Source organism: Pseudophryne corroboree, chromosome 11 (assembly GCF_028390025.1).
Source record: "Pseudophryne corroboree isolate aPseCor3 chromosome 11, aPseCor3.hap2, whole genome shotgun sequence".
Lineage (NCBI taxonomy): Eukaryota > Metazoa > Chordata > Amphibia > Anura > Myobatrachidae > Pseudophryne > Pseudophryne corroboree.
In genome coordinates, this window is record NC_086454.1 from 78216963 (window position 1) to 78244420 (window position 27458).

General features: G+C 41.0%; 1 protein-coding gene across 10 annotated transcripts in view; it reads right to left on the reverse strand.

Annotated features, from left to right (window-relative positions):
* Window positions 1-27458, reverse strand: part of DCDC1 (doublecortin domain containing 1) — a 962215-nt gene that overhangs the window by 369754 nt on the left and 565003 nt on the right. For all 10 annotated transcript variants that reach the window (XM_063944440.1, XM_063944436.1, XM_063944437.1 and 7 more), the window contains 3 exons: window positions 22307-22477; window positions 13883-13984; window positions 6504-6664 (listed from right to left, as the gene is read on the reverse strand). In XM_063944440.1, coding sequence (XP_063800510.1) covers window positions 6504-6664; window positions 13883-13984; window positions 22307-22477 — 434 coding nt within the window. The remainder of the gene's footprint in view (window positions 1-6503; window positions 6665-13882; window positions 13985-22306; window positions 22478-27458) is intronic.

The window sequence follows — 27458 nt, forward strand, 5'->3', positions numbered from 1 at the left end:
CTTAATGACAAATGATGAATCCTGTTTTAAAATTGTTTTGTACAAAACCCCAATCTCCTACTTATCATGAGCAATATACAGTACATACTTTTTTTTGTATAAAATATAAAATAAAGTACCGTAGTAATTAAATATAGAACCGGGGCTCACACAGCTAATTCACACATGTTGGGTTCCAGACAATTCTGTTTTTGTGATCCTGCTTTAGGTTTAAAAGTGGTGAAACTATAGAAAATCTATTGTACCTTGTAATAATGAGCTTTGACAAAGGGAGACTTCTTACTTGATATAGGTAAAAGTAACAATATTTAAATGTAAATAAAGTGAATATAAATGGTTGGGAAATCTCCAGTTGCTTCAGATCATTGAACACAAGGACTGGTCAGCTGCAGGAAGCACACGGTTGACCCAGCTCAAGTCCAATCCTAGGATGACCCGTTTGGCTGCTGTCCAGTCCTGCAGCCATATCGCAATATAAGTTGTGATGTCCTACCCTGTTACCATGTGACAAATGTTTTATTCTGCGTATAAAATGAGATTAGCAATATGAGAGTATATTACTTCTACAGACTATGCTATGCATGAGTAGTATCTAAGTAGTATTAATATTATTATCATCTAAGAGCATTGGTTTTATTATGAAACAATTGGTTTTCAGTGGTTCCGCATTGGGGAACATGCTCCTTTCCCTATTAAAAAATAGCAACAAGGTAAATGTTTCTACATGGCACCAGAGGAAGGAGAGTGGATTGGAATTAAAGAGCTGTACTTTAATTTTCTATGTTTGGTTAAAAAAAATAATATTAAAAATAAAATAAGGGGAGACGGGTGCTGTAAGATGGTTTTCAATTACCATCCATTTCTCTCTTAAAAAGGAAGAAACATAGAGGAGGGAGAAACGGGTCAGGGCAGCCTGTGACAATGACAGTGTGATGGGCTGGGCCCCCTGTGGAGATTCCATCTGCTATCATTAAGGTGACTATTCACACATGAAGAAATCCCTCTTGCTGTGCTGATAGGCAGGCATCAGAAACTATGACAAGGCATTAGACTGAGTCAGGGAGAGGGGTTGTCATATTCGCAAACAGCATTGCCTCCAACAGGACCTCAGTTATTTTGCTGGATTATTTTTTGTTCCTCAAATGTGTCACCTGAACGGGCGGTAACCCTTTCATTACAACGCTCAGGAGAATTCCTCCATTCCTACAGGGCCCTTTTATCCTCTTTCCTAATTGAAAATGGCTTGAAAGCGCTTACTGAAGCCAGTTTGTATGGTATAGCGACTGAGAGCTACAGTAAGCGTCATATCTTACAATTGTTTGGAACAGAAGTCCCTTCAAAGAATACCAATAGTACATACCACCCATTCTCTACTATGAAAGCACAGGTTTAATTAGACATCCTATTATACTTATATAAACTACAGTGGCATATGCAAATAATTATTCACTGTAACTGGGAAATGATAAAAAGTATCTGTAATCTTTAAACGGTGGAAGCGGCATTTTGTGAGCAGCTAACATCAGCAAGGATCTCGTGTGTTGGGAGCAATGCTTTCTAATGAAGAGCTATTTATATTTTTAAAACTTTTTTCATTTTTTGCATTCAAAGTCTTGATATCAAGTATTTTAAGTCAAATGAGAGACTAGGCTTAGTGACATCACTGAGGCTGAAGCAATGGGGGTAATTCCAAGTTGATCGCAGCAGGAATTTTGTTAGCAGTTGGGCAAAACCATGTGCACTGCAGGGGAGGCAGATATAACATGTGTAGAGAGAGTTAGATTTGGGTGGGTTATTTTGTTTCTGTGCAGGGTAATTACTGGCTGCTTTATTTTTACACTGCAATTTAGATTGCAGATTGAACACACCACACCCAAATCTAACTCTCTATCTATCTATGCACATGTTATATCTGCCTCCCCTGCAGTGCACATGGTTTTGCCCAACTGCTAACAAAATTCATGCTGCGATCAACTTGGAATTACCCCCAATAGTCGCTAGGTTTCAGCATATGGATTGGTTAGGACAATCCGTACATCAGTGATGTCACTGCTTCAGGGGAATTTAAGTATTAATTTAGCCTACAAAACGGATGTCCCCAATGTTTGTCTCACACAGTGATCCGGTTCCCATGCCTAGTCACATACATGTGCTAGAGTTTTCACACTGAGCCACTACTCCACCAATAGATTATGTAAGAAAGGAGACTCGTGTGCAGCATATAATACTCAATATTGCCATCTATCTATCTATCTATCTATCTATCTATCTATCTATCTACAGTATCTATCTACAGTATCTATCTATCTATCTATCTATCTATCTATCTATCTACAGTATCTATATATCTACAGTATCTATCTATCTATCTATCTATCTATCTATCTATCTATCTATCTATCTTTCTGTCTATCTACAGTATCTATCTATCTATAGTATCTATCTACAGTATCTATATATCTATCTATCTATCTACAGTATCTATCTATTTATAGTATCTATCTATCTATATATCTAGCTACAGTATCTATCTATCTTTATTTATCTATCTACAGTATCTATCTATCTTTATCTATCTATCTACAGTATCTATCTATCTTTATCTATCTATCTACAGTATCTATCTATCTCTATCTATCTATCTATCTATCTATCTATCTATCGTATCTATCTATCTTTCTGTCTGTCTATCTACAGTATCTATCTATCTATCTATCTATCTATCTATCTATCTATCTATCTATCTATCTATCTATCTATCTATCGTATCTATCTACAGTATCTATATATATATATATATCTACAGTATCTATCTATCTATCTATCTATCTATCTATCTTTATCTATCTATCTACAGTATCTATCTATCTTTATCTATCTATCTATCTATCTATCTATCTATCTATCTGTCTACAGCAGTGGTTCTCAAACTCGGTCCTCAGGACCCCACACAGTGCATGTTTTGCAGGTAACCCAGCAAGTGCACAGGTGTATTCATTATTCACTGACACATTTTAAAATGTCCACAGGTGGATTAAATAATTTCACTTGTGATTTTGTAAGGAGACCTGCAAAACAAACACTGTGTGCGGTCCTGATGACCGAGTTTGAGAACCTGTGATCTACAGTATCTATCTATTTATAGTATCTATCTATCTATCTATCTATCTATCTATCTATCTATCTACAGTATCTATTTATAGTATCTATCTATCTATCTATCTATCTATCTATCTATCTACAGTATATCTATTTATAGTATCTATCTATCTATCATCTATCTTTCTATCTACAGTATCTGTCTATCTATCTAGAATATCTATCTATCTATCTATCTATCTATCTATCTATCTATAGTATCTACCTATCTACAGTATCTATCTATCTATCTATCTATCTATCTATCTATCTATCTATCTATCTATCTATCTATCGTATCTATCTATCTATCTTTCCGTCTATCTATCTATCTATCTATCTATCTATCTATCTATCTATCTATCTATCTATCTATCTATCCATCTATCTATCTATCTATCTATCTGTCTATAGATCTATCTACAGTATCTATCTATCTATCTATCTATCTATCTATCTACAGTATCTATCTATCTATAGTATCTATCTACAGTATCTATCTATCTATCTATCTATCTATCTACAGTATCTATCTATTTATAGTATCTATCTATCTATCTATCTATCTAGCTACAGTATCTATCTATATTTATCTATCTACAGTATCTATCTATCTTTATCTATCTATCTACAGTATCTATCTATCTATCTATCTATCTATCTATCTATCTATCTATCTATCTATCGTATCTATCTTTCTGTCTGTCTATCTACAGTATCTATCTATCTATCTATCTATCTATCTATCTATCTATCTATCTATCTATCTATCTATCTTTCTGTCTATCTACAGTATCTATCTATCTATCTTATCTATCTATAGTATATATATATATATATATATATATATATCTACAGTATCTATCTATCTTTCTCTATCTAGCTACAGTATCTATCTATCTTTATCTATCTATCTATCTATCTATCTATCTATCTATCTATCTATCTATCTATCTATCTACAGTATCTATCTATCTATCTATCTATCTATCTATCTATCTATCTATCTATCTATCGCAGTGGTTCTCAAACTCGGTCCTCAGGACCCAACACAGTGCATGTTTTGCAGGTAACCCAGCAAGTGCACAGGTGTATTCATTATTCACTGACACATTTTAAAATGTCCACAGGTGGATCAAATAATTTAACTTGTGATTTTGTGAGGAGACCTGCAAAACAAACACTGTGTGCGGTCCTGAGGACCGAGTTTGAGAACCTGTGATCTACAGTATCTATCTATTTATAGTATCTATCTATCTATCTATCTATCTATCTATCTATCTATCTATCTATCTATCTATCTATTTATCTATCTATCTATCTATCTACAGTATCTATCTATCTACAGTATATCTATTTATAGTATCTATCTATCTATCTATCTATCTATCTATCTATCTATCTATCTATCTATCTATCTATCTATCTACAGTATCTGTCTATCTATCTAGAACATCTATCTATCTATCTATCTATCTATCTATCTATCTATAGTATCTACCTATCTATCTATCTATCTATCTATCTATCTATCTATCTATCGATCTATCTACAGTATCTATCTATCTATCTATCTATCTATCTATCTATCTATCTATCTATCTATCTATCTATCTATCTGTCTGTCTATCTATCTATCTATCTATCTATCTGCCTATCGATCTATCTACAGTATCTATCTATCTATCTATCTATCTATCTATCTATCTATCTATCTATCTATCTACAGTATCTATCTATCTATCTACAGTATCTACCTATCTACAATATTCTATCTATCTATCTATCTATCTATCTATCTATCTATCTATCTATCTATCTATCTACAGTATCTATCTATCTATCTGTCTGTCTATCTACAGTATCTATCTATCTACAGTATCTATCTATCTATCTATCTATCTATCTATCTATCTATCATCTATCTTTCTGTCTATCTACAGTATCTATCTATCTATCTATCTATCTATCTACAGTATCTACCTATCTACAATATTCTATCTATCTATCTATCTATCTATCTATCTATCTATCTATCGTATCTATCTATCTATCTATCTATCTATCTATCTATCTATCTGTCTATCTACAGTATCTATCTATCTTTCTGTCTGTCTATCTACAGTATCTATCTATCTATCTATCTATCTGTCTGTCTGTCTGTCTGTCTGTCTGTCTGTCTATCTATCTATCTATCTATCTATCTATCTATCTATCTATCTATCTATCATCTATCTTTCTGTCTATCTACAGTATCTATCTATCTATCTATCTATCTATCTATCTATCTATCTATCTATCTATCTATCTATCTATTTACAGTGTCTACCTATCTACAGTATCTATCTATCTATCTATCTATCTATCTATCTATCTATCTATCTATTTATTTTTCTATCTATCTGTCTATCTACAGTATCTATCTTTCTGTCTGTCTATCTACAGTATCTATCTTTCTGTCTGTCTATCTGTTTTTCTGTCTGTCTATCTATCTATCTATCTATCTATCTATCTATCTATCTATCTATCTATCTATCGTATCTATCATCACTGCTGAGCCTTGACTTTACTTTAGAAACTTTCTCATCAAGTCACATTTGAGTTCCTTCTTATGTACTGTATGTATATATAATTGCAGTGGGTCTGTTCCATCTCCTCAGTGTGCGCGCAGTGGAAGTCTGAGCGCACCCCAGCTGCACCTACTGCTAGGGGGCCAGGGCAGACTTAGAAGAAGAGGAACAGCCATCAGGAAGTATGGGTAAGGTAAGTATGGGGGACGGGGATGGGTCACATCGGGATGAAGCTATGGGGAGTGCAGTACTGTGTCTATGGGTTAGTTTTTGAATGGAGAATTATCCATGTGGCGTTTGTGTGTTCATGCCGTTTGCTCTAATTTCGTCCCACTGACCAAAATTGCTAGATGGATTGGCATCTAATTAAACTGACCCTAGTGTGTGTGTAGACTGTAAGCTCCACTGCTCGGAGGCTGATGTAAATCACCAAACATCTGCAAAATATGTTACTGCTAGAAACATAAAGGATGATGATGATGATGATAATAAAAATACTGTTATTACATTAGCCACATGTTTTGTGCAATAGCACTATATCAGGCTTTAGAGGTTCTTTGGCATAAAATGTGTCATTACAGCGATATACTGTAACTATACAGAGTACTGCATGTCACACACGGTGTGTGTCCACATCTCCCCCCCCCCCCCCCCCCCCCACCCACAGATGCACACACTTCCCCACACGCAAAGAATTTATAAAAGATCTCACTGGTTCCTGGTATAATGTTGCCACTGCCTACTTCTAAATAGCTGCCCCAGTGAACATGATCAGGACACCATAATATCCCCCACCTGTAATCTTCCCCGAAAGAAACCCAGACTTTCTGCTCATTCTGCAATGACTGTGGCTTCTTAATTTCTTGCCCATTTTCATCGAAGAGTCGAGACAGTCTCAAGCCTAAAACTCCAAATTCACTGGAGTGCTGGAGCTTCTCTTCAATAATTCCAAGGAGCTACAATGAAGAAAAATAAAGATAATAAACAAAAAAAGTCACAAAAAATGTGAATATATATATAGAGAGAGAGAGAGAGAGAGAGAGAGAGAGAGAAAGATTTACATATATACACGCACATATATGTATAAACACACGCACGCGCGCGCACACACACCTTGTGCCAGATCCTCTTTACTCTATTACAAGCCAGGTCCAAAAACATGATAATTAAATTCATATAGAATGTTAAAGGGAGTGTGAAATGACTGCAATGTTTATCTCAGTGTAGAGTAACAAAATGAGCGCAGGCTTTTAACCAGCAGGGGGGGCAACAGGATTATGATTGAGCTCTGACCCGTTGGCATAGAGGCTGAACGCTGATTTGACAGTCGCATAGAACAAGCACTCAGCTGAGATACACTTCATCAGGCCTTTTGTAAAAGGTTATGTTTTTAGCTTTCTGTTTCCCCTGCAATATGTGCTACATTTTCTGAGTGTGTTAGCTAATGGATTTGAAAGGTTTACCTTACAAAACCAAGCAGAAATCAATAAGGATGTTCTAATCCAAAATGCAGCGGGGACGTCATTTTCAACTTATGTACAAGCGCATTATACAGATGTAACCAGGATCATGAGTTATAAGGAGCAAGCACAGAACGTTATGGTTCTGTCTTACATATCAGCGATTACAAAAACAGTATACTGCGCAATTTACGTTGTTGGTAGATCTTATAATGTTTTTTAAAAAATTCTAAACTGCACACAACTCTTACTCAATGTTCAGCTGTGTAAGGGACTAGAATGGCCCATGTTAGTGTCTGCCCAATGTAGCAGCACCCCTAATTGTAAGTACCGTGAACAGGTACAGTCCCAACCAAACACATAAGAGCAAAATCCCTAATTAGACATTACAGGGCTACGTACTTTAATGTGTGTCCATTTTCTACACAGTTGTCTATAGTGGGTTCCTGAGGATAGGTCGACACTACTAAGGTCAACAGTCAATAGGTTGGCCACTATTGGTCGACATGTATTAGATCGACCTGGACAAAAGGTCAACATTATCAAAAACGTTGACGTGGCAATGGTCAACACAGAAAAAGGTCGATATTGTTTCTTACATTTTTTTTTATTTTTTTTCAACTTTTTCATACTTTACCAACAAATTGGTAACAAACTATTCCCAATCGTGGACTACGATTGGGAATAGTAACCTTGACCGCAGTATGGTGAGCAAAGTGAGCCGTGCAAGGGGACGCAGTGCATTAATTAGGGTTCCAGGTTATTTTATAGAGAAAACGACACACACAAAAAAAAAAGAACAAAGACAAGGAAATCATGTTTAGCTTTTCCTGTGTCGACCTTTTTACCATGTCGACCTTGTGTGGTCAACCTAGACACTGTCAATCTTTTTCAGGTTGACCCATTGATCCATAACCGAATATCCATGTACTGTAGATTGAACTTATAATGTATCATGGTAAGGCAAACGTTTAGAAAAAAACAATGTATGTTAGAACTAGATATAGATACAAAGGATATAGAATATATTGCAACATGGTGTTGCAATGATTAGCATTGTAGCATCACAACACTGTAGTCCTACCAAGACCTTATCTGCGTGGAGTTTGTATGTTCTCCTCGTGTCTGTGTTTCTTTCCAGTGATCTGGTTTCCTGCCACAATCCAAAAATTGTTTTTTTGATAAAGAAAATGAACCCTAATGTGTTTGTCTCAGTACACATAGGGAATATATAGATTGTAAACTTTACTACGGAAGGGACTACTATAAATGACTGAAATATTGGGGGTCATTCTGAGTTGATCGTTGATGTGCTAAATTTAGCACAGCTACGATCAGGCACTCAGACATGGTATCCGTTCACATGGTCGACCATGTTATGGTCGACAGTCATTAGGTCGACCACTATTGGTCGACATTGACATGGTTGACATGGACACATGATCGACACATGAAAATGGTCGACACATGAAAGGTCGATACATGAAAAGGTTGACATGAGTTTTTTAACTTTTTTTTCTTTTGGGGAACTTTTCCATACTTTACGATCCACATGGACTACGATTGGAACGGTAAAGTGTGCCGAGCGAAGCGGTAGCGGAGCGAAGGCACCATGCCCGAAGCATGGCGAGCGAAGCGAGCAATGCGAGGGGACGCGGTGCACTAATTGGTGTGCCCAGTCACTTTACGCAAAAAACGACACCAAACAAAGTTAAAAAACTCATGTCGACCTTTTCATGTGTCGACCTTTCATGTGTCGACCATGTGTCCATGTCAATGTCGACCAATAGTGGTCGACCTAATGACTGTCGACCATAACATGGTCGACCATTCATACCGGAACCCTCAGACATGCGGGGGGCCAGCACAGGGCTAATCCACCCCGCATGTCAGTACTGGCCCCCCCCCTGCAGAAATGCAAAAGCATCGCACAGCGGCGATGCTTTTGCATTTGAGGAGTAACTCCCGGCCAGCGTAGCTCCTGTGGCTGGCCGGGAGAACCTCTTCACTGCCTGGGTCGCAGCAGCTGCATGTGACGTCACGTAGCCGCCGCGGCCCGCCCCAACGGTCCGGCCATGCCTGCGTTGGCCGGACCGTGCCCCCTAAATGGCGTCTTAACGCCGCCGTCCAGCCCCCTCCCGCCCAGCGACCGCCTCTGCCTGTCAATCAGAGGCGATCGCTAAGCAACGAGCGATCGGGTTGGAACAACCCCCATTGTCTGTAAAGTGCTGGGGAATATGTGTGTGCGACAGTATGTAAATAACTAGTAATAAATAAATACTTCTGCTTGTCAGCACCATCTTTTATATACTGTACTATATTATACAGCATATTTCATTATGTCATACTAGTGTTATATATAATGCTTGCTTATAGATGTGGCACAATGTAAGACTCTCTATGCGGACACTGATGACTTGCTCAGCAGAGATACATGATTCCTCATACTCTATTGCCGCAGTCACACCAAACAGCCCTGGTCAGCGTGCTAGGTTCTGTGCGACTCGGCTTGCACAGAGAGTCATGCATATCCTTTTCAGACAAATATGCATCTTAGTGGCAATGTGATGTGACTGAACCGCTTCACGTGACGGCACTGATTCATTTGATATGCGACATTTGTGCATCTGTGTGTGAACGAGCCTGAATCTGTATATGAAGTACAGTGGCCACAACTTTTTCTCACGCCAAATGCCATTGTGTTTCATCTGTGACTTTGTACATATTTTAAACAAATTGCTGTATGGTTAAAGTCGCAGCGCGGTGTCTGGTGTTGGTGTTTTGTTGCCTCTCTGGTGCAAATAAGACAAATATTAAAAGAAAAAGTAATTCTGCTACACTGCTCGGAGCAGCTCACTAGCTCCGGGCATCTCGCAGTGCATGGCGTATTGAAACTAGGATTCCGAATGTAATGGCGAAGAAGATCGCCGGAGGTGTGGGTTGCCGGCTGTACTCGGAAGGGGCAATCTTTTACAAGGCAAACCATGCCTTGAAAATGAATGCCCCTTTAAAAACACAACCCGCTCCTCTGGCAAACTCGTATGGCATTACATCCGGCCCTGGGTGTATGATGGCACATCTGTAGCTACAGCCAGCCCAACATGCTGACTAAACTCCTTATCTGGTTACTGGTAGGGGTGGTCATCAGTATGCCGACTGACGGGATCCCGGCACACAGTATACCGGCGCCGGAATCCCGACAGCTGGCATACCGACACTTATTCTCCCTCGTGGGGGTCCACGACCCCCCTGGAGGGAGAATAAAATAGCGTGGCAAGCGCAGCAAGCACGCAAGGGGCTCATTTGCGCTCGCCACACTATCGGTAAGCCGGCGGTCGGGCTCCGGGCGCCGGTATGCTGGTCGCCGGGAGCCCGACCGCCGGCATACCATAGTGAACCCACTGGTAGCGTCTTACCAGCAATCAAACTACAAGATGGATTTTTTTGGAGGAGGCGCAGCATAATTGGGGAAGGGTATAAACAGTGACTTGCAGAAACCTGGAAATTCATGTTTAAATGCATGTTCATCTGTGATACATCAGATAACGCATGAACACTGACAAGGTGCAGTAAGACAAATAAGACAACAGCAGTACTATAACATGCACATTGACAAACAGAACAACCTGCTATGACCAGGAAGAGGTGAATGCAATCCAAATGTGTAATATTCTACTTAACCCAAAGGTTTGATCCAAAAATACAAAGTAGAGTTGAAAAAAAAAACCACGACAACATTGCCTATATTACAAATCAAGCAGAAGACCGCCATAAAAATTGTAGAACATCTTACACACATTGTTGCTACTGATGATCATGAACAAGTTCATTAAACTGTACAACGATGTAGCACGTCATATTGTTTCATTCTAGAAGGGAATAACTGTAGGATATCGGCTTAAAATACCATTAGTCAGTCATTAAGAGAGTAAGGTATTACTTAATACTTCAATGATCATGTTTCAACATTATTACAGCTACGATGTTAATTTATTACGTTAACAAAGCACAGTGGGGAATTCAAGTTATTAGAAGAAGGAGAATGTAAAACATTAAATAAAAAAATACACATATTATTAAAGATTATTTCTGATCATTTCATGTACATTATTATGCTATAATACACCAGAGACACTATTATCTGGATAAATGCTTGTTTTCTATTTTTGTTTTTCAAATATGTTTTTATTTTTGCATTGTTATATGCTTCATTTTCATTGTGGTATATTGATTTATTTACCTCTGTATATATTTAAAAAAAAAAATATTTTAGAAGGAAAAATATTTTGTTTTTAATAAGGAGACTAGAAGTAATTTCTGTGATCTATATTCTGTATAAAAGCAGTTAGCCTAAGGGGTCATCCCCCACCACTAACATTATATAATTTATACCAGATGGAATGATTTCTATTATAGGGGGTAATTCAGAATTGATCATGGCAGCAAATTTGCTAGCAGTTGGGCAAAACCATGTGTACTGCGGGAAGGGGGGGGGGGGGGGGAGCAGGTGTAACATGTGCAGAGAGAGTTAGATTTGGGTGAGGTGTGTTCAAACTGAAATCTAAAATGCAATGTAACAATAAAGTAGCCAGTATTTACCCTGCACGGAAACAATATAACCCACCCGAATCTAACTCTCTCTGCGCATGTTATATCTGCCCCACCTGCAGTGCACATGGGGAGTCATTCTGACCCTTTCGCTAGCTGCTTTTTATCGCAGCCGAGCGAACGGGTACCCCCTTCGCATGCATCGGCGCATGCCAGATGGCCGAAGCCCGTAGCTTGGCTGCTATTGCTTCTGCCTGATTGACAGGCAGAGGCGGTCGCTGGGCGGGACGGGGTGGAATGGCGGCGTTTGGCCGCTGTTTCGTGGGCGCGGTCCGGCCGATGCAGGCATGGCCAGACTGTGCAGGGAGCAGCTGTGCTAATTTTAGCACAGCTACGATCATCTCGGAATGAGGGCCCTGGTTTTGCTCAACTGCTAACAAATTTGCTGCTACGCATTGGTGGTGGCTTTGTTTATCATAGCCATTGCTGGGGTTCGCCTGCAATACTTTCCATATGTCTAACAAGGATGGTGATAACTGGGAGCCAGGACATTGAAGAGGCTTTATTATTAAAGTAAAGCATTTTTATCAATAAATACATATATTTATTTATTTATTTATTTTATAATCGTTCTTTTATCTATTTCCGCACAAGGAGAGACCTGGACTGGCGTACCTGCCTGCAGGTATAGTCAGACACGGCTTTGCCCAAGCGATATTCCTCCCAGAGATTTTCTAGAATTGCGATTAATGACAATTGAAAACCTTTCTAATTGGCCAGTTTTGATAAATAGGCCCAATAGATTGTAAAATCCACCAGGACAGGGACTGTGAATGATTAAATATTCTCTGTAAAGCGCTTTGTCATATTTTGGTGGAAATTAACAATGACCATGCGTCAAACTATTCAACTAAACCTATTATTTAGACTGTAGCAAGAAAAGTCCCTGGCAAAGTTCCTGGAGCATCAAATGTTGTGCCTTATAATTAGCTGGTGGTAACAGAGCTTTGTTAAGGAAGTGTGCCATTTGTTATGTAATGGATATCTGCTCCCATTACAGTACAGATGGGTCTATGTTTACCTTGGCCTTTAATAGGATTAACTGAGCCAGGTCAGTAATGACTTAATCCTCTGATGTATTGTTCTCTGTATTGTATTGCAGCTGAGAACAATAGATGAAGGGCTTATGTTAATAAACCATGGTGTGCATAGGCGCAGCATAGAAGTCAAGATAAATGTGGACCCATTACAGTATATAGACTGCTGCAGAGTGCTATTTATTGGTTTTTGTATATAGTAGATACTTTCATTCTCAGGATATGTTCTTATTCTCAGAACAATGGTTAACTGTGCATAACATGCAGCTCATTGTTCAGTATAATACTTGGAAGGGTTGGTGTAGGGTGACCGGAGATCAGATCCCGGCGGTCAGCATACCGACGCCAGGAAACCCAGCCACCAGGATGCCGGCAGGGGGGTGAGCCAATGAAGCCCCTTGCGGGCTCGGTAGCTCTCTGCGCTTGTTACAGGTTCTATTCCCACTCTATGAGTGTCGTGGACACCCATGACTGGAAATAGCACTGGCCCTCTGCCGGCATCCTGGTGTTGGTATGCTGACCGCCAGGATCCCGATCACCGGTGACCTGACTACATCCCATTTGGAATTTTTGTTACAATACCTGGTATCTTTAAGGAAAAATATGGAAAATATGTTTATTTTACACCACTAGAATGGGGCAGAGGATGGGCTATGTAGTCGTATAGCTAAAGGGCGCAGGGGACCCGCACTAGGGGATAACAATTGAAATTTACCTATGAGTATCATATTACTCTGGTATGCTTTACAGATTATCAGTGGTATGACAAGAGGGAAGCCATTAACTGTTACACACTACATTGTCTAGAGCAGTGATTCTCACTCACTGATTCCCAGTAAGAGCCAATGAGTGAATTGATGCAAACATATAATTATTAACATACATTTCTGGAACTCAATGTGTACCTTCTGCCTTTCTTTGCTCAGCTCCTTGTACTGTCTCCATTTTTTTTTTTTTTGCTTATTTGCCAAATGTCATTACAGTTTCACAACCACTGGTCTGAACCCTTCACTAGATCTGAGGTTGGACAAGAGCCCTATCTCATGGCAGGATCAGGCAGAAGACTCACCTCCAGAAGCGGATGTTTGGAGTTAGTGCTTCTACATTTCTCCAACCCTTTACTGCTGATGTGAATAAGGGTTCCACCAAAGTCTCTGCCATTCTCAAAAACCTGTAGCAACAAATTAATGTAAGAAATATATACATATATATTTATACACACACACACACACACACACACACACACACACACACACACACACACACACACACACACACACACACACACACACACACACACACACACATATAATTTCCATCCTTTAATATTACTTTCTAAAAATGTTATATTTTATGTGCCAGCGTATTCCACACAGTTATGTTTCCGGTATTCTTATTTGACACTGTCAATCGAAATTCTCCACACACTGCAAAATAGAAAGCTCATTACTGGTAATGTAACAACTGCTGCAGGACACATCATCACAGTATGGTAAAAAATGCTGATTATTAACTCAATATTTTTCAGCTGAAAAAATGCGCCTGAGAGCGTTGTCTGTGGTCGCACTTCCAAACTGATAATTATGGCAGTGACATAAAAACATAGTGTATGGTAAGTTTAGGCGGCATGACGGGCATACGGCATTAGGGGTATGAGTCATTAGGTCGACCACACTTAGGTTGACAGTCATTAGGTCGACCACTATTGCTTGACATGCATTAGGTCGACATGGTCACTAGGTCGACATGGAAAAAGGTTGACATGAATTTTTTTGACTGTTTTTGGTGTCGTTTTCTTCATAAAGTGACGGGGTACCCCCAATTGGTGCACCGTGTCCCCTCGCATGGCTCGCTTCACTCGTCATGCTTCGGGCAAGGTTATAGTTCCCAATCGTAGTCCACGTGGATCGTAAAGTATGAAAAAGTAAAAAAAATGAAGAAAAAAATGTGAAAAACTCATGTCGACATTTTCCGTGTCGACCTACTGACCATGTCGACCTATTGGCCATGTCGGCTTAATGCATGTCAACCAATAGTGGTCCACCTACTGACTGTCGACTTATGTCCTGTCAACCTAATGACCGTATCCCAGCATCAGGATTCTGGAACAAAAAGGCAACATTTCAGTAAGTTTGTATAAGTATAATGGGGTCTGTGCGTCTCCTCAGCTAACATATAACCAGCATAATGGCTGTGGTTTGCAATATAATTAATATGGTCTGCCGTAATCAACAAAATGGCGCAAGAACCCACCGTAATACATTAAGCACCAATTAGCAAGCCAGGAGTTATACCAGACCACGGACAATTCCGCATCCAGAAAATCTTTAGGATTAGGCCCTCTCTCACTCCTGATTAGGTCCTTCTTAACAGCATTGCAGGCCCTGGGCAAAGCAATGCATTGGGGCCCTATCTACTCATTCATGGGAATACATTTAGAAAAAAATCATGACTTACCCTTCCTCCGGTCGTGTCCCGTCTCTCCACATGCTTCCATACAGTGAATGACTATCAACACTCTGATTGGTGGATAGCTCCAGCCATCCACCAATTAGCATGCTGACTGCTATTCATGGTTTGAGAGGAAGGTAGAGAATGCTGTCTGGCCGTTTTGATTGTATGGAATTCATATAATGCTGACTGGCTGCAGGCTGGGAGCAAGGTAGAGAATGCTGCACTCTGATTGGTGGAGAGCTCTAGCCATCCACCAATCAGCATGCTGACTGCTATTCACTGTCTGAGAGGAAGGTAGAGAATCTGAAAACGCTGCCTGGCCGCTTTGATTGTATGGAATTTACATAATGCTGACAAACCCACCAGCGCAGTCCGCCCTTGAATGAAGGCCCCCAGAATCATGGGGCCTCGGCAGCTGCCCAGTGTGCCTATATGTTTAGATGACCCTGCTCCTGACGCCAACAAGACCCTCATCCATGCACTCATCATCTCCCGCCTCAACTACTGTAACTTCCTCCTCTCTGGACCTGTTCTAGCCTTTACCCTGTTCAATCTATCCTGAACACTGATGCATGTCTCATTTCCTCTCTTGGCGCTCAGCGTCAGCCTCTGCAAACTGATTTTCCTGCTACTTATCCCCATTACTATCCAGTTCAAACCTCCTCACACCTGCTTATACAGCTGTTAATCACTTCTCTCTCTCGTACATCTCCAACCTAATTTCTGTCCACAAGCCCTCCTGACCACACTGCTTCTCTACTGATTGCAACCTCACTTCGTTCCTGGTTACCTCCTCTCATGCCCATTTTACTTTGCTCACTCTGACTCTCTCCTCTGGACCTCACTGCTTCACCAAGTCAGACTTTCTAAAAGTCCCCCTAACTTCAATCATACACTCAAAAAACTCACCTATCCATTAAAGTCTACCTGCCCACCTCTTAATCCCCACTTTCAGGTCCACCTGTGCTCTATGGGAACAATTCAATTGGTTTTGCTCTCACAAGTGCCCGCCAGCCGGCAGCTAGTCCACTCTTTCTGCCGACAGGCGTGCTAATCAAATTTCTGCTAGCAGCCCCTTGTACTGGCGAACGGAAATGTGAGAAAAGTGTCCAGTTTGGTCGCCCATACGGCACTTGTCGCATCTCGTCCGCGCCCAGTACTGTACTCAGGTTTAGCCAATTTTCGCTGCACTTCTGGGCACGATCAGCGTGATAAAACAATGGCCGCCCAAACAATTACATACTGTACTACCACGTTTATAGTGACAGGGGAGACACAATTTGGGAACCCTTTAAACAACTAAATCGCCCCCTTGTCTTTTGTCTCCTACCGTTTCCATGACTCTAATATGTTACACTCACCATTGTGTACCGACTGGAGTACATTACCACCACTTGCCCTACAAGAGAGTGAGTTGCCCTACCCCCACGTTATGTATTCATGTTCCTAGATATGTAATTTGACAGTATATTGTATTTATAATATGTCAAGTTACACTGCTTCTACTCTACTTGTACAGTGTTGCAGAAATGTTGTATTGCCGTGAATAACTAACTAAAGTATATATACACAGCGCAGTAACTAGACATTTTCACGCTGTGTGCAAGAAACAACACCGCCTCCCCCCCTGCACAAATCAGGGCCAGTGCGCGCCGTAGGCTCGTGCCAAAATTATAGGGGCGTGGCTTCATGGGGAATGGGAGTGGCCACAAACCTCCCTTTTACACATTACGGCAGGCATAGTCCCCGTTTTTTACACATTAGGAAGCAGAGTCCCCCTTTTTTTTACACATTATGGCAGGCAGTTCAACTTTTTTAAACATTATGGCAGGCAGTCCTCCTTTTTTACACAGTATGGCAGGCAGTCCCCCTTTTTTACACATTATGACAGGCAGTCCCCCTTTTTTACACATTATGACAGGCAGTCCCCCTTAATTTTAATGATCTTATCATTAAGGCAGGCGGGAGGGGGGGGGGGGAGAGTGAGAGAGAGAGAGAGAGAGAGAGAGGGGAGAGAGAGACTCACCTGTGACGAGCTGGCATGGTAGATGTGCCTTCCCTCTCCTCTTCCTTCCCTATGCTGCGCTCTTCGCATCGCAGGGCATTGTGGGTGGGCTGGGGGCGGGCTGGGAGAAACGTCATCTCTCAGAGCACAAGAGAAGGGAGGAAGCGGTGGGGGAGCTGGAGCGCTGCCCAGCTACCTATGTGAGAGGTAGCCCGGTGGCGCGGCGGCCGGTGACGGCGAGCGGGCGGCAGGGGGGCGGGAATGCGAGCGGTGGAGCAGCCAGGTGTTGCATCTGCGCTGTGTGCCAGGCACCACGAGCACACACCTAGTTACGGCTGTGTATACACAGTGGTTGCATTGTGCCGGCACACGGCTATGAGGCTGATTCTGTGTCAGACACTGCAGCGTCCATGTGTACACTCTTTTGCTGGTATTGCTTCTGTGACTCTGTGCAAACACCACTACAAGCCTTTCCCTGGTGTACAGCCATGCATCGGACTGTGCAAGGGCCGAGACGCCCAGTTTGAGCATTTTTATATGCTCAAATATCACATATTGGGTCTTTAAACGCAATCATCGGTCGCCCCACTGAAACTTGCATCAGCCCCCATGCTAGGTGCGTGCAGCTTGCCCGTCGGAGTGTGGCCTCTCCAATGTCACTGATTATGCATCTGAGTTTGCAGACCACTTCAGCGACATGTCTGCAATGTTCCCAAAAGATCATCTTCGTGCGTCTGAATAGCCACATCCTAGTCACTGCCCAATACATTTCTAGCACATTTCTGAGACTGCGCGTCTTAATCACAATTGCGCATGGGCCCTGGACACATGGGAAGCATGACTTACACTGGGCACACAATATGCTGACGGATCTGTCGACATAGATGATTTGGTAAGCATACACACTTACAAACTGGCTGGTCGCTGGCCCAGCTGTGATGCTAGTCACTGCATCCCAGGGTTACCTACTTTCTGGCTGCCCCCTCCGGAAGAGTGCAGCCAGCTCGGTGCAGCAGGGGGCGGAGAGGGCCTGGGTGACACGTCATAGTGGCATAATGGGGGCGTATGGTGGGGGTGTGGCCACGATGACATGACCGTGTGTGGCCACGATGACGATGACATGACCGTGACTGCCAGAGAGAGAGGGGAAGAGGGAAACTTGCGCGGCAAAGCTGCGCCCGGTTTTGAAAAGGGGAGTGACCTACATGAAAAGGGGGCGTGGCTTCATAGGGTGCCACTGTCGCGCGCCATACCCCCATTTTCATCATTGAGGGGGCATGCCCAGCGCTCTATGAGCTGCTGGCATGCCCCCTCTCCCCGTCTGCAGTGAAAGATACTGACGCTGTGCAGGAGCCTCCCAACTGCCCTCCACCGCGGGACACTGCGGCCCACGGTTGGGACAGCGGGACAGTCCGAAACAAAACGGGACTGTCCCGTGAAAATCGGGACTGTTGGGAGGTAAGGTATGAGTCGACAGTTAATAGGTCTACAGTAAATAGGTCGACACCATATGGTCGCCATGCATTAGGTCGTCAGGTGCAATAGGTCGACAGGTAAAATGTTAACAGTGCCTAGGTAGACAGGTACAAAAGGTCAACAGGTTCAAAAGGTCGACATGAAAATTGTAGACACAAAAATGGTCGACACATGTTGTTGTTTTTTTAGCCCACATCTAGCCCTAACCGTCTCCCTGATGCCTAACACTAACCGTCTCTTCCCTAGCTTAACTCTAACTGTACCCCATCGTGTGTAACCCTAACCGCCCCCTCCGGCAGCCTAACTTAACCCTCCACCTAGTGCCTAACCCTAAACCTATTCCTAACCCTAAAAATGTGTACAAAAAGGAGTCGACCATTTCCATGTCGACCTACTGTATATATTGTTAACCTCTCATCCTGATGCCTTGTTATATATAATGTAGGAACAGGCTATGAAATGGGCTAAGTGTGACTACTAATCTACTTTTTATCTTTGCCTCTAGGAGAGTTCCTCCTGGAGGGGGATTTACTTGGCCACTATAGAGGGTGGGGCAGACTAGCCATTTATGCCCCGCCTGTTCCTCCCATTTCATTAGGAAATGGGCGGGATGCGGGACAATGGCCTGCTTCCCCAAAATTGTGGGACTACCCAAAAATTGGGTAGTCCACCCTGCAGTTGCTGGAGAGTGGGGAAGCACGATAGGAAAAGGAGGCTTCTCAAAAATGTTTACATTTGTGTATGTTTGACTGTATGTGCGCAATGTATTGTGTGCCAGGCTGTACTAACAGTGGTGCAAATGGTACCGCCACCCACGGCGCAGGACTGAGGGAGCCGAATTGCTGCCTGTTACATGCCCCTATGGCATTGCTTGCTGACAGTGGAGGTAGTTACATGGACAACATTAACGCTTGTTTAATGTTATAATGCGGACACAGCTAACATGCTGGTAATGGCATTACCACCGCATCTGCATTCTCCTGCTGAAATTACTCTGTCAACATTTTGATTATTGACAGCGTTAATGCCACCAAAACGTACTGTACAGTATGTCTCCCTGATGGGGAGGTAGTTACTTTTACATGGGTGTGGATTATTAGATCTACACTAAAAAGGTCTACAGTCAACAGGTCTACCACTAATGATAGACATGCATTAGGTTGACAGGGTCAAAAAGGTCGACAGGGTCAAAAGGTTGACATAGAATAGGTAGACAGTAGTAGGAAAGGTCAACAGGTTCAAAAGGTCGAAATGGAAATGGTAGCCACAAAAAAGGTAGACACTATTTGTTTTGTTATTTTGGGTGTTTTGTCACTTTTCTGCCACAAACAAGCCCCACTAGTATTACTGCGTCCCCTCGCATGGCTCGCGCTTCGAACAAGGTGGCTCGCACCGCTACTGCTGCGCTCGGCAGAGGTTATTATTCCCAATCGTAGTCCACGTGGATGGTAAAGTATAAAAAAGTTGGAAAAATAAATAAAAAACTTGTATCTACCATATGTGTGTGTCGACCATTACCAATACGATCTTTTGACCCTGTCGACCATTTGTACTGTCTACCTTTTCCTTGTCGACTTAATGCATGTCTACCATTAGTGGTAAACCTATTGACTGTAGACCTTTCTAGTGTAGATCTAGTCCAGATACCCTTTTGAATGCAATAAATATTGGCTTAATGTGCTGATTTACCCCAGTGATGCCCTTTCTCTGGCTTACAAGCACAGCGCTCCCCTAAACTTCTGTGACCACCAACTCTTAGCATGACAACCCCACAATGTACCATAGAACTAGACCACTTTACATTTCACACAAAATGATTACATTATATTAACCGCTATGCTATGTTTTTAAAAAAACAAACAAACCCCCCCCCCCCCCAGATATTCCTCTTACTATATTTCTATATGTCTGTGACGGTAATGAGAGTACATGATATAGCTGTAATAATGTACTAGATAGAGCAAAAGAAAGAGTAAAAGCCTTCACCCACATCCTCGGCCACATGGGGTCACCAAAGCACTTGGTCATTGTATAGAGAAGAGAGAGGCTGCTGACAACCTCCTACTGTAGCTACTGCAAGCCATGAAGTGCCTTCATCTGGGATATACTCATGACCTGCACAGTAGTAATACTGCAAGTGCTCTGCATTATCATGCGGGGTGAACTATACAAGTAGGCAGCACTTTATACATTTTAGGAGCACAGTACAAGAGTTATCACAGAATGGATGGTATATATTTCTTATTCAGCAAGAAAACAGAAAGATTTAGTTATCGGTTTGGGATAAGGATTTAAATAAAATTCTGCATTGTGGTCTTTTCCAGGCGGATTAAATGCTAAGAATGTAACATTGTGCTAAGTAATAATACATAGCAGCTAAATCCTAGTGCACTGCACGTCATGAAAATAAGGAGAGAACTACCTGAAAACAAGAGATACTATAATGGAGGCTCCGTTTTAGTACAGTATGTTGTGCAGAATTCACTTTAATTAAAATTGTCATTGCATTTCATCAGACGAAAATACAGATTTTTTTATTCTATTAATTTAATATAATCATGTCACTAATTAGTGACATTTAAGGTATGAAAATTACTGATCTATTTATAGTGAAATACGCTCTGCATTACATTGTTCGATTATACTTACTGTTTCATATTTAAAATAATTTATACAGATTACAGTTCTCATTAAGAATAAAAATATTCAAGCAGCCTGATAAATGTACTAAAATGGAGACTTTGAAATAAAGTATACAGGGGCAGATGTATTATCCTGGAGAAGGGATAAAGAAGTGATAAATGCAAGGTGGTAATGCACCAGCCAATCATTATGGATTTGAAAATGCCAGTTAGGAGCTGACTGGCCGGTGCGTTTATCGCCTTGCACTTATCACTGCTTTATCACTTCTTTATGCCTTCTCCAGGCTTAATACATCTGCCCCACAGTATGCAATGTATCCCTAGCCAACGAGTGTACCTTATTAAATATCACACAACAGCAGCTGCCTTGTAAGTACAAAGATCTATCTCACTTGTGCTCAAACATGGATATCCTTAAAACCTGGACTGTGATGGCAGAATCTGAGAAACTCTTCAGTGTAATCCATACAGCAACCAGAATCTAACATGAATTTTATTAATGCTGTTTGCAAGATGAAAGCAAATATCTTATTGGCTGAAATGGGTTCCATTTACATTAAAGGCCTCACGTGTATGATTAGATCACAACTATGAAAATATTTGTTAATTGAAGTTTGACCATCATGGAAAAGTCAAGCACTAGAAGTAAAAAAAATCAAGGGGTTCTGTGGACTAACAAACTGTAATGTAAAATAGGGGGTATTTTAATAGTAAAACATACCAGGTGATAGTGTTTCCATAACCTTGACTTTGCATTTCAAATAAGGAAAGACAAACAAAAATAAAGTTTATTTTGTTGCCATTTTTTTTTATTTTTTAGAAAACATGATTCTCACCCTTGCATTAAACAACTCTCATGAATATAATATGTGACATCCTGCTTTTGTGCGTGTGAACCTTAATTATAAGTACCTACCTTTAATTGCAGACTTGGCGGAAGGACGAGGCTGGCCGGGGGTGGTTTAATGTGCTGGTAGACGTAGGACGCGCATTGCTCTTGCTCAGCCTGTAATTGTGGGGAGAGCTTAGAGAATTGACCTTGGTGCTCTTTGATAGCCGTTTTCAATTCATCAATCAGCTCATTCACCTGAAGGAGTTAAATGACAAGAACCTTAGTACAATGTAATTGTGCCAGATCACTTAGACATTGGGAGAATACATACAAATACTTTCCGTGTAAACTGACGCACAACCAGGGGGTATGACAACCGAGGCAGCTAACTAATGAGATACATGGTTTTCAACTATATTTAATAAGACAACGCAGTTCTACAATAGCCATAGTCTCTCTATTGCAAGGATGAAAACAGACTTTGTGCGTAACCCTAATATGACTTGTAAAACACAAGTGACATTATTTTTTCACCTAATAAACAGAACATATATATTTACCTAAAACATATTAGATATAAATATATGTATGCAATAAACTACTGAAAGGGTTGGTATAATCAAAATATGATTTTGAAATATATTGTGTAAAATTACATATAATTGAATACTTATATTCAGCTTATTAATATAATTGAATACTTATATTCAGCTTATTAGAATACAATGTATGATCACAGTATTATGTAATGTTTTATTGCGTCTAGCTGTGATTTTTTTTTTAGCTGTAGTTGGTCTCAGTATAAAGTAATTAGTCACCATCATTACAGACAACAATAGAATCAGTGACACATAGGGTCATTAAACTGAAACTGGATACAGAAAATATAGCTGGATTTTGCCGCACACATAATGGTCATAGAATTATTTTAATCAACGATAACGGCCTTAAAGCAATTTCCCTTTGTGAATGGAAAGCACACAGTGGTGCCGGTTGTTTAAAAATGTACGGAGGATTGATCATTTCTTTAATTGTTTATTATATTTTATATCTTGTGTAATTCCAGCAAAACTATCTTTTGTTTATTTTTTTATTTTTTTACTTTGTTTAGTTTCCAGGAAAACGTCAGAAGTTTCTCCAGTCCCCAAATGTAAAAAAAGTAACCAATAATAAGAGTATGATTGTTATCTATACCATTTAGATTTTTGCTTTCCACACCTTGGGGTGTTATTCTGGTTTGTTAGCAAACCAAAAAAGCACCCTAATGACCAATTCCATGCTGTACTGAAGGTAGGGCAGATGTAACATGTGCAGAGAGAGTATAGGGCCCTACACACTGGGCGATTTCTGCGATTTTGACGATTTTTCATCAACAATTTTTGCGTACACAATGAACGATATCGATGGCCGATTTGGACAATATGACAGTACATTACATCTATATCATCCAAATTGGTTTGCATGTATAAACGATGGCCGACCAACGATGAACGATTGTGGAGACGCACATCAATCATCGTTGATGCATACACACCAAATGATATATTGTTTATTTTTGAACGATATCGTTCATATCGTCATTTATTATCGCTAAGGGCCTTCTAGATATGGGTGGGTTATATTGTTTCTGTGCAGGATAAATACCGCCTGCTTTATTTTTACACTGCACTTTATATTTCAGTTTGAACACACCCCACTCAAATCTAACTCTCTCTGCACATGTTACATCTGCCCCACCTGCAGTGCAGTATGGTTTTGCCCATTAGTGTACTTTTTTGGTTTGCTAACAACTCTGAATAATGCCCCTTGTTCAAATTGTTTCCATTGCTGTTTAAAGTTGCATGTCAGCCAAATGTACTGTTGGGCAGGGAAACTGGGAAGGGACGTCTTGCAGCTGCACCAGGTAACTTGCAAATAATATTTGAATTTCTTCATTTTTGTGCTATCTGAGCATTCACCAAGCAGTGCAGACCCTTCTGCCACCGATCTGTAAGTGCAGCAGAGTAGAGTTGGGCGCAGAAAGACCCATGTGGAGACAAGTGTTAGTATTACAGAGAGCAAAAGAATAGGCAAAGCAGCATTTGATTACTATGACCTAGTGTCGCTATGACCATTCTTTTCCCTGTATTCGTCAATTATGAGCCTGATGATACAATGAGCCGGATTCAAATGTTCCCCCACCCCTGTCCCGGCCGCGATCCCGCCTGCCGGCAGTATTCTAATGTTACTGCCGATGGGCGCAACAAATTCATTTCAGCTCATTACCCCCGGAGGTAGCGAGCTGAAATGCGTGTAAAGAGACCCGTCTGGTCACCCAAACGGGTCTTTTCACGAACGCGCCTATTACTTTAGTCGGGTTTAGGTGCTTTGCGCGCCTAAATCAGACTGTAATGGGTGCGGTCAGCGTGATAACCGGGGGCATTTGAATATTGCCCCTCTATCTCCCATCACTTTAGACAGGAGATAGGGGGTGCGATAACATTTGAATTCCCCCCAATGTATGGATGCAATGTAAATTTTGTATGCAGTGGATTGATTTTTTGCCACTGCACATGTGAAGACGCAAGCAGAGATGCCACCAGTAGAAGCCTCAATACAAATCCCGGCGGCTGATACATTTGCATATTTTCGTCCAGCGCTGTGTATGATTCGCAGCTGCGGTAGCATAAGAGCACATATCAGAATCAGGCTCATTGTTAAAACTGAGCTAAACGTTGTAATAAAGATTCCATTGCAGGAACCCGTGAGACTATTTAAAGCGTTTTATTCCAAATGCCAGACAAACAAGTAAAGGAATTAGCAACATTGCAAGCAGTGTTCCATACTCTATACAACGATTCCAGATGCCATCTTTGCCAGTGGCAAACACGGGATTTGCATGGGGGGGTTTCCAGAACTGGGTGGAGCCAATCACGGGGGTGGGGACTGAGGTGACCCAGTATATGCTGGGTCCGTAAAACTAGTGTGTCTGTATATATATATATATATATATATATATATCTACACATATATATACCGTATATACACCTATATATATATATATATATACACATATACACATATACATAGCATATTAAACATGCATACATACATATATATATATATATATATATATATACAGCACATGTATATATATCATATGTGTGTGTGTTTATATGTATGTATATACATGTGTATATATGTATGCACTAGTGATGAGCGGGTTCGGTTTCTCGGAAACCGAACCCCCCTGAACTTCAGCCTTTTTACACGGGTCCGAGGCAGACTCGGATCTTCCCGCCTTGCTCGGTTAACCCGAGCGCGCCCGAACGTCATCATCCCGCTGTCGGATTCTCGCGAGGCTCGGATTCTATCGCGAGACTCGGATTCTATATAAGGAGCCGCGCGTCGCCGCCATTTTCACACGTGCATTGAGATTGATAGGGAGAGGACGTGGCTGGCGTCCTCTCCGTTTAGATAGAGAGTGAGACACTTGATTTACTGGAGCATTAGGAGTACTCAGAGAGTGCAGAGTTTTGCTGATAGTTATACTAGTGACCACCAGTTTTATTTATTATTTAATATAATCAGTTCTCTGCCTGAAAAAAAACGATACACAGTCACATACCATATCTGTGCTCAGCCTCAGTGTGCTGCATGATAATATCATCTTGGTATATCTGACTGTGCTGAGTGCTCACTGCTCACACAGCTTAATTGTGGGGGAGACTGGGGAGCAGTTATAGCAGGAGTACATATTTAACAGTGCACACTTTTGCTGCCAGTGTGACTGACCAGTGACCACCAGTATATTGTCTGCCTGAAAAAGTTAAACACTCGTGTGGTGTTTTTTTTTTTTTATTCTACAAACGCATTCTGCTGACAGTGTCCAGCAGGTCCGTCATTCATTATATTATAATATATACCTGCAGTAGTGATATATATATATTTTTTATATCATTATCATCCAGTCTATACTAGCAGACGCAGTACGGTAGTCCACGGCTGTAGCTACCTCTGTGTCGGCAGTCGCTCGTCCATAATTGTATACCTACCTGTGGTGGTTTTTTTTTTTCTATCTTCTTCATACTAGTAGTTTAGGAGTCTGCAGTGCTGACAGTGTCCAGCAGGTCCGTCATTATATAATATATACCTGTCCTGCAGTAGTGATATATATATATATTTTTTATATCATTATCATCCAGTATATACTAGCAGACGCAGTACGGTAGTCCACGGCTGTAGCTACCTCTGTGTCGGCAGTCGCTCGTCCATAATTGTATACCTACCTGTGGTGGTTTTTTTTTTTTCTATCTTCTTCATACTAGTAGTTTAGGAGTCTGCAGTGCTGACAGTGTCCAGCAGGTCCGTCATTATATAATATATACCTGTCCTGCAGTAGTGATATATATATATATTTTTTATATCATTATCATCCAGTCTATACTAGCAGACGCAGTACGGTAGTCCACGGCTGTAGCTACCTCTGTGTCGGCAGTCGCTCGTCCATAATTGTATACCTACCTGTGGTGGGTTTTTTTTTCTATCTTCTTCATACTAGTAGTTTAGGAGTCTGCAGTGCTGACAGTGTCCAGCAGGTCCGTCATTATATAATATATACCTGTCCTGCAGTAGTGATATATATATATTTTTTATATCATTATCATCCAGTCTATACTAGCAGACGCAGTACGGTAGTCCACGGCTGTAGCTACCTCTGTGTCGGCAGTCGCTCGTCCATAATTGTATACCTACCTGTGGTGGGTTTTATTTTTCTATCTTCTTCATACTAGTAGTTTAGGAGTCTGCAGTGCTGACAGTGTCCAGCAGGTCCGTCATTATATAATATATACCTGTCCTGCAGTAGTGATATATATATATATTTTTTATATCATTATCATCCAGTCTATACTAGCAGACGCAGTACGGTAGTCCACGGCTGTAGCTACCTCTGTGTCGGCAGTCGCTCGTCCATAATTGTATACCTACCTGTGGTGGGTTTTTTTTTTCTATCTTCTTCATACTAGTAGGTTAGGAGTCTGCAGTGCTGACAGTGTCTAGCAGGTCCGTCATTATATAATATATACCTGTCCTGCAGTAGTGATATATATATATTTTTTATATCATTATCATCCAGTCTATACTAGCAGACGCAGTACGGTAGTCCACGGCTGTAGCTACCTCGGTGTCGGCAGTCGCTCGTCCATAATTGTATACCTACCTGTGGTGGTTTTTTTTTTTTCTATCTTCTTTATAC